The 12,043-nt window shown below is 67.8% G+C and overlaps 3 protein-coding genes across 4 annotated transcripts; 2 read left to right on the top strand and 1 right to left on the bottom strand.

The window, feature by feature from the left end:
* The first annotated feature begins 642 nt into the window (after window positions 1-642).
* On the top strand, window positions 643-3,908 carry CALR (calreticulin). Its single transcript, XM_068997825.1, has 9 exons — window positions 643-801; window positions 1,657-1,758; window positions 1,846-2,049; window positions 2,139-2,233; window positions 2,326-2,535; window positions 2,843-2,956; window positions 3,035-3,178; window positions 3,270-3,362; window positions 3,458-3,908. The coding sequence occupies exons 1-9, from the start codon at window positions 705-707 to the stop codon at window positions 3,641-3,643; spliced, it is 1,245 nt and encodes a 414-aa protein (XP_068853926.1). The 5' UTR covers window positions 643-704; the 3' UTR covers window positions 3,644-3,908.
* Window positions 3,909-4,211: 303 nt separating this feature from the next.
* On the top strand, window positions 4,212-10,917 carry RAD23A (RAD23 homolog A, nucleotide excision repair protein). 2 transcript variants are annotated; one of them, XM_068997827.1, is made up of 9 exons: window positions 4,212-4,392; window positions 5,138-5,299; window positions 5,726-5,901; window positions 6,450-6,484; window positions 6,854-6,981; window positions 7,637-7,706; window positions 7,945-8,075; window positions 8,943-9,098; window positions 10,542-10,917. In XM_068997827.1, exons 1-9 carry the CDS (start codon window positions 4,270-4,272, stop codon window positions 10,653-10,655), a joined length of 1,095 nt encoding a protein of 364 aa, XP_068853928.1. In that variant the 5' UTR covers window positions 4,212-4,269; the 3' UTR covers window positions 10,656-10,917. The 2 variants fall into 2 exon arrangements, with proteins under 2 accessions (XP_068853928.1, XP_068853927.1); XM_068997826.1 differs by having other exon boundaries at window positions 6,429-6,484; window positions 10,542-10,900.
* Window positions 10,918-10,991: 74 nt separating this feature from the next.
* Window positions 10,992-12,043, bottom strand: GADD45GIP1 (GADD45G interacting protein 1). Its single transcript, XM_068997829.1, is given in 3 exon segments — window positions 10,992-11,183; window positions 11,186-11,535; window positions 11,686-12,043. Coding segments are annotated over 3 exon segments (813 nt in total). The 5' UTR covers window positions 12,021-12,043; the 3' UTR covers window positions 10,992-11,055.

Here is a 12,043-nt window from a genome sequence, read left to right as displayed (position 1 = left end):
CTCGGCGCCATATTGAGTGTGGCGGGTGGCACAGGCGGCTGCGGGGGGCGCCGTGACGTCACGAAGCTGCACTATGACGTCATGAAGTGCGAAGCGGCTGCACCACGGACCCCAGAGGGCCGATCCGGTCCAGAGGTTCATTAGAGCAGCCCCCGGCCTGGGTTCACCTTTCCTCGTGTTCCCACCTGCTGTGACATCACTTAATCAATGACATCATCACCGCGTCACGGCGCCATACGAAGGCACAGGCGAGCAGGAGACTCCCCTACGCCGCGTTCCCGTTGTCCCCTCCCCATATCCCCAATTCCCCCATTTAATTTCCTCCCCCCCCCCCTCCACCCCCAGGCCTGGCCCTTTAAGAGCGCGCGCCCCACGTGACCCCCGGGAGCGAGGCGGGGGGCGGCGGGGGGGGGGCGTCTCCCTCCGAACGCGTGGTCGCTCCTCATTGGCCGCCGCGCTCAGCCAATGGGAAGCAGCCATCTGGGACGCCAACGTTCGGGGGCGCCGTCGCCGCCGGCCGGCGGGCGGGCGGCCAATGGCAGCGGGCCGCGCGCGGGCTCGGGCCAATGGCAGGGCGGCGGAGGCGGGGCGAGGGGCGGCGGGAGGATAAAAGGCGGTGGCACCTCCCCCCCCCTCCGCAGTGCCGGGCGGCGCCGGGCCGGGACGGACGGTGCGAGCGTGCCCTGACCTCCCCCCCCCCCGCCATGAGCCCTCTCAGCGTCCTCGCCCCCGTCCTGTTCGGAGCCCTCCTGGCGGCAGCCGGCCCCACCCAGTTCTTCCGCGAGGAGTTCGGGGATGGAGGTGAGGGAGGGGCCGGGGCGGGGGTCCCTGAGGGCGGGGCCTTGGGGGGGGCTCCTGAGGTTAAGGGGTTGGGGGGGGGGGGCGGTGCCTGAGGAGGCTGGGGGGAGTCTGAGGAGAGGGAGGAGGATGGGAGAACCCTCCTGTGTTTTGTGAGGGGAGAGAATGGAGGGATCAGCCTGTCTTTTCTGACGGGAGAAGGGGGAGATCGTTCTGTGATCTGTGAGGGGAGAGAATGGGAGGGCCCCCCTATGATCTCTGAGGGGACAAAGGGGGACTTCCCTGTGCTCTCTGAGGGGAGAGAATTGAGGGACCCCGCTGTGTTCTCCGAGAGGAGAACGGACTGTTCCTCTTGTGTTTTTTAAAGAAAGAACGGGGGGAATCCCCTGTGTTCTGTGAGGGGAGGATGGGGAGGGACCCTCCTGTGATCTCTGAGGGAAGAAGGAGGGGATCCTCCTGTGTTCTGTGGGGGCGGAGAATGGGGGACACCCCCTGTGCTCTGTGAGGAGAACGAGGACGCAGGAGCCACTCCTCAGGTGTGGGGAGTGAGTGGGAGTCGGGACAAGGGAGGGTGAGAGTGCCCTGGGCCAGGAAGGGTGGGGGTCACTGGAGGGACAGGGAAGTGTGGCTCAGGGTCAGCCCTCGAGCAGAGCAAGTGAACAAGAGAGGAAGGAGCAGGAAAAGGATGGTGAGGGCCACAGCACCCGCATGGAGAAGGTTCCTGGGGGACTTGGCTTTCCCCTGGAACCCCAAATCCTTCAGTCCCCCACCCAAGCCCCTGAGCTCTCGGGGGGGGGGGGGGCAGGAGGAGTTTGGGGGTCTGGAAGGGTCGGGGGTCCTGACACTGCCCTGCCACAGACGCCTGGACCCGCCGGTGGGTGGAATCCAAGCACAAACCCGACTACGGCCGCTTCGTCCTCACTGCCGGGAAGTTCTACGGCGACGCCGAGAAGGACAAAGGTGAGTCGGGGCAGAGGGGTCGTGGCAGGTGAGGAGGAGCCCCAGGGTGGGGTTTGCCCCCTCCTCACCACACCCCACATCCCGCAGGGATCCAGACGAGCCAGGACGCCCGGTTCTACGCCCTGTCCTCCCGCTTCGAGCCCTTCAGCAACCGCGACAAGACGCTGGTGGTGCAGTTCACGGTGAAGCACGAGCAGAACATCGACTGCGGCGGCGGCTACGTGAAGCTCTTCCCGGCCAGCCTGAGCCAGGAGGACATGCACGGCGACTCCGAGTACAACATCATGTTTGGTGGGTGTCCCCCCATTCTCCCCAGCCCCCTCAGGGTGGTCTCAACCCCATCCCTGACCCCCCCCTCACGTGCCCCCTCCCCCCCCCAGGCCCCGACATCTGCGGCCCCGGCACTAAGAAGGTCCACGTGATCTTTAACTACAAAGGGAAGAACGTGTTGATCAACAAAGACATTCGCTGCAAGGTGGGTTGTGTGGGGGGTGGTTTGGGGGTCCTGCTGTCCCCCCCTTGGGTGGGGGTCTCCAGCCCTGCTGAGCCCCCCCCTGTGCCCCCCAGGATGACGAGTTCAGCCACCTGTACACGCTGGTGGTGCGGCCGGACAACACGTACGAGGTGAAGATCGACAACGCCCGCGTGGAGTCGGGGAGCCTGGAGGAGGATTGGGATTTCCTCCCCCCAAAAAAGATCAAAGACCCCGAGGCCAAGAAACCCGACGACTGGGACGAGCGGGCCAAGATCGATGACCCTGAGGACACCAAGCCTGAGGTGGGGAGGGGGGGCTTTAGGGGGCAGGGTGGATTGTGGTAGAGCCCTGATGGGATTTAGGGGGCTGGGGGGGCTTTGGGGAGCTGTGGGAGGGGTTGGGAGTAAGTTTGGGGTCTCAAGGAGCTTCAGAGGGGGCTTGGAAAAAGCTCCTGTCAGGATTTGGGGGCAGCTCTGGAGAGAATGGGGGACTCTGAAAGGGACCAGGCAAGAATTGGGGAATTTGGGGGATTCACAGGGGTCTGTGGCACCAACCTGGGGGGGGGTCCTGGAGCCCCCTGACCCTTCCTGACCTCCCCTGTCCTTGCAGGACTGGGACAAACCCGAGCACATCCCGGACCCCGACGCCAAGAAACCGGAGGATTGGGACGAGGAGATGGACGGGGAGTGGGAGCCGCCCGTGATCCAGAACCCCGAGTACAAGGTGAGGCCTGGGGGCTGCAGGGGGGGCACGGGGGAAGGGGCTGTGCCCCCTCTGAACCCCCTTTTGTGCCCCCCCCAGGGCGAGTGGAGGCCGCAGCAGATCGACAACCCCGACTACAAGGGCAAGTGGGTGCACCCCGAGATCGACAACCCCGAGTACAGCCCGGACCCCCTGCTCTACTCCTACGACAGCTTCGGGGTCATCGGCCTCGACCTCTGGCAGGTGAGGAGGGGGTGGTGGTGGTCCCGGGAGGGTCTCGGGGGGGGTCCCTGGGAGCTGCAGGACCCCCATAACCTCCCCATCCCCCCCGCAGGTGAAGTCAGGCACCATCTTTGACAATTTCCTGATCACGGATGATGAGAAGCTGGCGGAGGAGATCGGCAACGAGACCTGGGGGGCCACCAAGGTAACGGAGGGGATGAGACCCCCCCCTGAGCCCCCCGGTGACCCCCCCTGAGACCCCCGGTGACCCCCCCGGTGACCTCCCACCCTCCCCCGCAGGACGCAGAGAGGAAGATGAAGGAGCAGCAGGACGAGGAGCAGCGGAAGAAGCAGGAGGAGGAGGAGAAGCAGCAGAAAGAAGAGGAAGGGGACGATGAGGGCGATGGGGACGAGGAGGAGGAGGATGAGGAGGAGCCCGAGGCCGAGCCCGAGGAGGCGGAGGCGGCCCCGCGGGACGAGCTCTGAGGGCCCCGCGGCGGGACCGTTCTGTCTCTGTGAGACCTGGACTCTTTTCTATGGGAGCCGCGACCGCGCCGGCACCGAACCGGCACGGCCGGGACCGAACCGGCACCGGGCGCCCCTCGGGGCGAGGACTCAGGACCAGCGCCGGGGGTGGGGAGGGTGCGGTGTGTGTGTGTTGGGGGAGGGTGGGGGAAGCACCGGCGGTGTCGCACGGGACTGTACGGGGGTGTCGCGATCCGGTTTCTATTAAATTAACGATCGTCCCGGCGCCGCCGCTGCCGCTCCTTTCTCCTCTTCATTCCTCCTCCTCTCCGCTCGCCCGCGCCATGTTGCGCCCGCCGCCATTTTGTGCCGCCGCCGCGCGTCACGTGACCGCGGCCGGCCCGCGCGCGGGTTTTCCTGCGTCACGTGACCCCACCGAGCCGCCGTACCTGCTCCCTCTTTTTTTTTTTTCCCCCGGCATCACGTGACGAGGGAGCGCCCTCCCCCCCGCGCGCGCCGTTCCTGTGTCACGTGACGGCTGCGGGCGGGGGGGAGGCGGGAGCGAGGCGCGCGCGGGCGCCGTGACGCACTTCCGGCGCCGCGGCGGAAGCGGCGGGGCCGCCTAAGATGGCGGCGGCGTGAGTTGCATGTTGTGGGGCCGCCGGGAGGAGCCGCCGCCGCCCCGTCCCCGTCCCGCCATGGCAGTGACCGTGACGCTGAAGACGCTGCAGCAGCAAACCTTCAAGATCCGCATGGAGCCGCACGAGACGGTGAGGCCGCGGCGGAGCCCCCGCAGGGGGCGCGGGCGGGGCCGGGCTGAGGATGGGCCCGGACCTCGCCCCCCCCACCCCCTCACCCCGCGCCTGCCTAAGGGAGGGGGGGTCTGGACCCTCGCGGGGCTCCCCAGGGCCGGGATGGAGCTGGGTGAGGAGGGGGCGGGGTCGCCGTGTCCCCCTGACCCCCCAGTTTGAGGGGAGGGCAACCGAGGGGCGTCACCTGAGGGGGCTCCGTGTGCCCTCGGGCCCGGTTTCGGGGGGGGGATGAAGCCGTAGATGCCACCGGGGCTCAGCCCCCCTTTTTTGGGGGGTTTCCGCTATTTTTTGGGGTAAACCAAGGAGGTTTTCGTGTCCTCCATAGGTGGGGGGTAAGCGAGTGGCGTCACCTGGGGGGCTCCGCATTCCCCCACCCCTCATTTTGGGGGGTGGGGACTCTCTCAGGGGAGCTCCGGGTGCTTCTGTGAGGGGGCAAAACCGAGGGGCGCCCTTGGAGGGGGGGGAATCCCCATTATTGTTCCCTGTGAGGTCCCCGCCGACCCCTCCCACCTTTGGCAGCAGCTCAGGCCCCTGCGAGGGTCTGGGGGATGATTTGGGGGAGGGGGTTATTTAGGGAGATCCTTCAGCAGCATTTGGGGTTTGTCCCTCCCCTCGCTCCGGCTGAACTCCCCGGCTTTGGGGGGAGCCCCTGGGGTCGCGGGGGGGGTGGTTTTGGGTTGGTCTGACCCCATCCCGGCCTCAGGTGCGGGCCCTGAAGGAGAAGATTGAGGCCGAGAAGGGCAGCGATGCCTTTCCCGTGGCGGGCCAGAAGCTCATCTACGCCGGGAAGATCCTGAGCGACGACGTCCCGATCCGGGAGTACCGGATCGACGAGAAGAACTTCGTGGTGGTCATGGTGACCAAGGTGAAACCCCCGAAGAGGGATTTTGGGGCTCTCCAGAGGTCGCGAGGGAGCCCCCAGGGGTCTCCAGGAGGGTTTGGGGGGGGTTCTCCTGAGGGTCTGAATAATTTTGGGATCATTCGGGGGAACCTCGAAAGGTCCTTGGGAGGGATTTTGGGGTCCCCAGGGAGATCTGGAGGCTTTGAGGGGCTTGGGGTGGATTTAGGGTGGGTTTGGGGGAGGCTGGGAAGGGTCTGAGGGTGATTTCGAGGGTCTCAAGAATTTTGGGGAGGCTCTGAGGGGTCTTTGGGAGGGTGTTTGGGGGTCCTTGGAGAGTCCCAAGGCACTGACGGGGGGTGAATTGGGGGTCTCGAGTGGTTTTGGGGCTCCCCCAGAGTGGGGGTGGGGGTCCCAGCGGATCCCCAACCCCCCCTGCCGCCCCCTCCCCAGGCCAAGTCGGCGCTGGGCTCGGCAGCCCCCGAGGCCGGAGCCCCCTCGGAGCCCCCCGCAGCCCCCCCGGGGCCCCCCCCGGCTGCCGACGCTGCCCCTCCCCCTCCGGCCGCCCCCAGCGAGGAGCCCCCGGCCCAGGACCCCCCCGCCCTCGCCCTGGCCGAGCCCGCGGCTGGGTAAGGGGGGGGTCAGGGAGGTGTTTGGGGGGGGTGGTCTCATCCGATTTGGGGGGCTGGGGGGCACAGGAGGGGGTTGGGGGGGGGATTGAGGGGTGGGGGGGTCGTTTCATCTGGTTTTGGGGAGCAGGGCAGTTTTTTGGGGGGGAATTGGGGGTCTGGGGTTGAATTAGGGGGTGGGGGGAAAACATGGGGAGGGGGTCTTTGCTTCAGATTTAAGGGGGGACCAGAGAGTTCTGCAGGGGTGGGGGGGTCACAGGGGGTCCTGGAGGGGTCACAGGGGGTTTTGGGGGGATCACAGGGAGTTTTGGGGAGGTCACAGGGGGTCCTGGAGGGGTCACAGGGAGTTTTGGGGAGATCACAGGGGGTCCTGGGGGGGTCACAGGGGGTCCTGGGGGGGGGTCACAGGGAGTTCTGGGGGGATCACAGGGAGTTTTGGGGAGGTCACAGGGGGTCCTGGGGGGGTCACAGAGGGTTTTGGGGGGGGCTGGGGCTCCCCTTGGATTGTCTCTCCTGTGGATCCGCAGCTCCGTTCCCCCCCCGGGCAGCTCCGGGCGCTCGGCCGACGCCGCCTCCACCCTCGGTGCGTCCCTGGGGGGGGTCTTGGGAGGGGGGTTGGGGGTTCCCAGGGGTGGAGATGGGGGTTGAGGTTTGGGGGTCTCACTGTGGGGCAAAAAGGGGGGGGTGTTTGGGGTCTCCCAGTTGCTGAAGTGGGGGAAAAGAAGGGTCTTGGGGCTGGGTGGTTTTTGGGGGTCCCATCCCAGCCCTGGCAGTGGCTGGAAATGGATCCTTGGGGGGGGGTCCTGGGGGTCCCATCCCAGCACTGACACGGGGACACAGCGACCGTAAGCGGGAGGGGAAGGAGAGGCGGTTTCAGGGTTGGGGGAGGGGGTTTCTCGGGGTGCCGGGGGTGCCGGGGGTCCCTCGCAGCTGACGGGGAGGGGTCCCGCAGTGACGGGCTCGGAGTACGAGACGATGCTGTCCGAGATCGTGTCCATGGGCTACGAGCGGGAGCGCGTGGTGGCCGCGCTGAGGGCCAGCTACAACAACCCCCACCGCGCCGTGGAGTACCTGCTGACGGTGAGGGAGGGGGGGGGGCTCAGGGGGCAAGGAGGGTCCTGGGGAGGGGCTCAGGGGGGTTCTGGGGGTGTTTGGGGTGGGCGGTCAGAGGGGAGCTCCAACTGCGTTAATCCCCCTTGGGCTGCCAGGTACCTGCTTAATGTGCGGGGGGGTCCTGGGGGTCGTCAGGGGGCAGAGGGGTCCGGGCTGGGGGCTCTGGGAGGGTCCTGGGGGTCGTCAGGGGGCAGAGGGGTCCGGGCTGGGGGCTCTGGGAGGGTCCTGGGGTGGGTTTGAGAGGGGATTTGGGATGGAGGAGTTTGGAGAGGGGTCTGGGAGGGTCCTGGGGTGGGTTTGAGAGGTGATTTGGGATGGAGGAGTTTGGAGAGGGGTCTGGGAGGGTCCTGGGGTGGGTTTGTGAGGGGATTTGGGATGGAGGAGTTTGGAGAGGGGTCTGGGAGGGTCCTGGGGTTGGTTTGAGAGGGGATTTGGGATAGAGGAGTTTGGAGAGGGCTCTGGGGAGGTCCTGGAGTGGGTTTTGAGAGAGATTTGGGATGGAGGACTTTGGAGAGGGGTCTGGGGTGGGTTTTGAGAGGGGATTTGGGATGGAGGAGTTAGGAGAAGGGTCTGAGGGGGGTCCCGGGGGTGCCCCTGACCCCCCTGGCCCCCCCCCGCCCAGGGCATCCCCGGCAGCCCCGAGCGCCCGCCCGTGCAGGAGTCTCGTCCCCCGGAGCAGCCCCCGCCCGAAGGTCAGTGGGCGTGGTGGGGTGGGGCACAGCGGCCACACCCTGCGAGGCCCCGCCCCTTTGTGGGTGGGGCCAAACGCTCTAAAATCGCCTTATTCGTGGTTGGGGGTGGGTGTGGTCCGGGGTAAGCCACGCCCATTTGTGGGTGTGGCCAGTGAGGGTGGAGCTCGGGGCGATGGGTGTGGCTTGACCACACCCATTTGTGGGCGTGGCCTCACGGCTCGGCCACGCCCTCCCCCAGGTGAGAACCCGCTGGAGTTCCTGCGGGAGCAGCCGCAGTTCCAGAACATGCGGCAGGTGATCCAGCAGAACCCCGCGCTGCTCCCGGCGCTGCTGCAGCAGCTGGGCCAGGAGAACCCCCAGCTGCTCCAGGTACCCCCCCTGAGCCCACCTGGGACCCCCTGAGCCCACCCCGACACCCCCCGAGCCCACCCTGACACTCCCTGAGTCTACCTGGGACCCCCTGAGCCCACCTGGGGCCCCCCGAGCCCACTCCGACACCCCCCGAGCCCACTCTTGACACCCCCTGAGCCCACTCTGACACCCCCAAGCCCACCTGGGACCCCCTGAGCCCACCCTGACATCCCCTGAGCCCACCTGGGACCCCCTGAGCCCACCCCGACACCCCCCAAGCCCACCTGGGACCCCCCGAGCCCACTCTGACACCCCCCGAGCCCACTCTTGACACCCCCTGAGCCCACTCTGACACCCCCCAAGCCCACCCAGGACCCCCTGAGCCCACCCTGACACCGCCTGACACCCCCTGAGCCCACCCAGGACCCCCTGAGCCCACCCCAACACCCCTTGACACCTCCCCTGAGCCCACCTGGGACCCCCTGAGCCCACCCAGGACCCCCCGAGCCCACCCCAACACCCCTTGACACCTCCCCTGAGCCCACCTGGGACCCCCTGAGCTCACCCAGGACCCCCTGAGCCCACCCCAACACCCCCTGACACCTCCCCTGAGCCCACCTGGGACCCCCTGAGCTCACCCAGGACCCCCTGAGCCCACCCCAACACCCCTTGACACCTCCCCTGAGCCCACCCGGGACCCCCTGAGCCCACCCCAACACCCCTTGACACCTCCCCTGAGCCCACCCGGGACCCCCTGAGCTCACCCAGGACCCCCTGAGCCCACCCCAACACCCCCTGACACCTCCCCTGAGCCCACCTGGGACCCCCTGAGCCCACCCGGGACCCCCGCCCGGGCTGATTTCCCCCCGCTTCCCCCCTGCCCAGCAAATCAGCCAGCACCAGGAGCAGTTCATCCAGATGCTGAACGAGCCGCTGGGCGAGCTGGGCGAGCTGGAGGGGGAGGTGGGAGCCATCGGGGACGAGTCCCCCCAGATGAACTACATCCAGGTGACCCCGCAGGAGAAAGAAGCCATAGAGAGGGTGAGCGGGGCGGGACAGGCTCTCAGCGGGGTTCTGAGCCACCCTGAGGGGAAAATGCGGCTTTTTGGACCCAAAATTAACGGGGGTGGGCGGGGTCAGCAGCAGGGCCCGGAGCGAGCGCGGGTGGGGGGCGGATATTGGGGTTCAGAGCTAATTCTGGTGGGAAATGACGTTTGTAGGGTTCAGAGTAATGGGAAATACGGGTTTTAGGGCCTGGAATAACGGGGCCAGGGCTAACAGGGCTGGGAGGGGGCGTTATTGGGGTGCAGGGTTAACAGCGATGGGAAATGATGTTTTTAGGGCCCCGAGGGAATGGGAAATGGGAAATATGGCTTTTAGGGCCCAGAAGAAGGGGGTCAGGAGGTGCCATCGGTGGGGCCTGGGGTTAATGGGGTCAGGAGGTGCTGCTATGGGGGCGCAGGGTTAATGGGGTCAGGGTTAATGGGGTCAGGAGGTGCCGCTATGGGGGCGCAGGGTTAATGGGCTCAGGGTTAACGGGGTCAGGAGGTGCCGCTATGGGGGCGCAGGGTTAATGGGGTCAGGGTTAGTGGGGTCAGGACATGCCGCTATGGGGTCAGGGTTAATGGGATCTAGAGGTGCTGCTATGAGGGCAGAGCGTTACGGGGTCAGGGTTAAGGGGGGGTCAGGAGGTGCCACTATGGGGGTGCAGGATTAATGGGGTCAGGGTTAGTGGGGTCAGGACATGCCGCTATGGGGTCAGGGTTAATGGGATCAGGAGGTGCTGCTATGAGGGCCCAGGGTTACGGGGTCAGGGTTAAGGGGGGTCAGGAGATGCCGCTATGGGGGCGCAGGGCTATGGGGTCGGGAGGTGCCATTGGTGGGGCCCAGGGTTATGGGGTCAGGAGGTGCCACTATGGGGGTACAGGGTTAATGGGGTCAGGGTTAATGAGGTCAGGGTTAATGGGGTCAGGAGGTGCTGCTACGGGGGCGCAGGGTTAATGGGGTCAGGGTTAATGGGGTCAGGAGGTGCCGCTATGAGGGCTCAGGGTTATGGGGTCAGGGTTAATGGGATCAGGACGTGCCGCTATGGGGGCGCAGGGTTAGCGGGGTCAGGGTTAACGGGGTCAGGAGGTGCCGCTATGGGGGTGCAGGGTTACGGGGTCAGGGTTAATGGGATCAGGACGTGCCGCTATGGGGGCGCAGGGTTAGCGGGGTCAGGGTTAACGGGGTCAGGAGGTGCCGCTATGGGGCCCGGGGTTACGGGGTCAGGAGGTGCCGCTATGGGGGTGCAGGGTTACGGGGTCAGGGTTCATGGGGTCAGGAGGTGCCGCTATGGGGGTGCAGGGTTACGGGGTCAGGGTTCATGGGGTCAGGAGGTGCCGCTATGGGGGTGCAGGGTTATGGGGTCAGGGTTAACGGGGTCAGGAGGTGCCGCTATGGGGCCCGGGGTTACGGGGCCCCGCTTTAACCCCCCGCACACAGCTGAAGGCGCTGGGCTTTCCCGAGAGCCTGGTGATCCAGGCCTACTTCGCCTGCGAGAAGAACGAGAACCTGGCGGCCAATTTCCTGCTCAGCCAGAACTTCGACGACGACTGAGGGACCCCCGGCCCTCCCCCCCACCCTGGGGGGGGGGCTCCTTCTGCCTCCAGGGGGGTCCCCACGCTCTTGTGGGGGGGTAGGGATGCAATCCAGGCCCCCCCCCCCACCGTCCCCGGAGCCTCGGGGGGGATGGGGACCCCCCAGCCCTGCCCCTCCCCACCCCGGGAGCAGGGGGAGCCCCCCCTGCTCTGGGGGAGGGAGGGGGGGGGTCTCAGCACCCGCTTTCTCCTGGTCCCCCCTCCCCAAAAAACCGACCCCACCTCCCTGTCAGGCCCCGGGGAAGGGAGGGTGGGGGGGGGGCGGCGCCGCAGAACAACCAAAACTGGCGGCAAAGAGATTAAATGCAGAGTTTTAAACCCATTCTGGGGGTGTCGGGCTGTGATTTGGGGGGCGATTCTCATTTCCTCCAGAGGAGGCTCAGGAGATTCCGGTGATTCTGGGGGGCTGCAGCAATTTTGGAGGAGCTCAGGAGGCAGCTCCAGTGGTCTCCGGACAAAGCGGGGGTCAGGAGCTCGCCCCGGTGCTTTTGGGGGGGGTCTCGTTGCTCTCGGGGGGCGCCCCGGGGAGCGGCCGTGCTGCCGCAGCCGCCTCCGCCGCAGCCAAAGCGCTCCGAGCCGCCTCCTCCCGCTCCTGCCGCCGCCGCCGCTTCTCCTCCCGCCGCTGCTGCCGCTCCAGGTCGTCCAGCAGCTCCTGGGCTCGGGCCGAGGCCCGGGCGGGGGTCCCGGGCCGCGGGAGCCCCCCCAGCCCCGCCTCGGCCAGGAGCCGCTGCCGCCGCGCCGCGTCCGCCCGCGCCCGCTCCCGAGCCGCCTCCCGGTCCCGGCGCCACGCGGCCACCCGGGCTGGCATCGCCGCCAGGCTGCGCGACACCAGCTCCTCCCTGGGGACACAGCCGGCGGGCGGGGGACACTTGGGGACATCCCCACGTGAAGCCACCGCCCCCCCCCCCCCCCCCCCCCGGTTCTCCCGGTAACCCCAGTCGGTCCTCGCCAGACTCAGCGGCCTCCCCCAGTGCTGCTCCCAGCCGCACCTCTCCTTCCTCCGCCGCGCCTCCTCCCGCTCCCGCTGATCCAGCACGGCCTCCACATCGCGGAGCGGCGGGTCCCACTCGCGCTCCTCCGCCGCCGCCTCCCGCAGCTGCTCCGGGCTCGGCCAGAGCCGCCACACCGCCACCCCCGACGCCTCCCCGAGCCGCCCGAAGCGCCGCGCGGCCGCACGCAGGTCCTCGGGGTCTCCCGGGGCCGGGCCTGGGCGGCGGCGCAGCGGAGGTGCCCGGTAGGGCCGCGCCGGGGGCGGGAGCGGCGGCGGGAGCCGGGAGCGGGCCGGGCCCAGCGCCAGCAGCGCCCGCCGCAAGGGCGCCGCCATCTTGGGCGCGCGCCTGAAGTGAC

This window comes from Aphelocoma coerulescens, chromosome 30, assembly GCF_041296385.1.
Source record: "Aphelocoma coerulescens isolate FSJ_1873_10779 chromosome 30, UR_Acoe_1.0, whole genome shotgun sequence".
Classification (NCBI taxonomy): domain Eukaryota; kingdom Metazoa; phylum Chordata; class Aves; order Passeriformes; family Corvidae; genus Aphelocoma; species Aphelocoma coerulescens.
The sequence above is the reverse complement of the archived record's forward strand: the minus strand, read 5'-3'. Positions and strand labels throughout refer to the sequence as shown.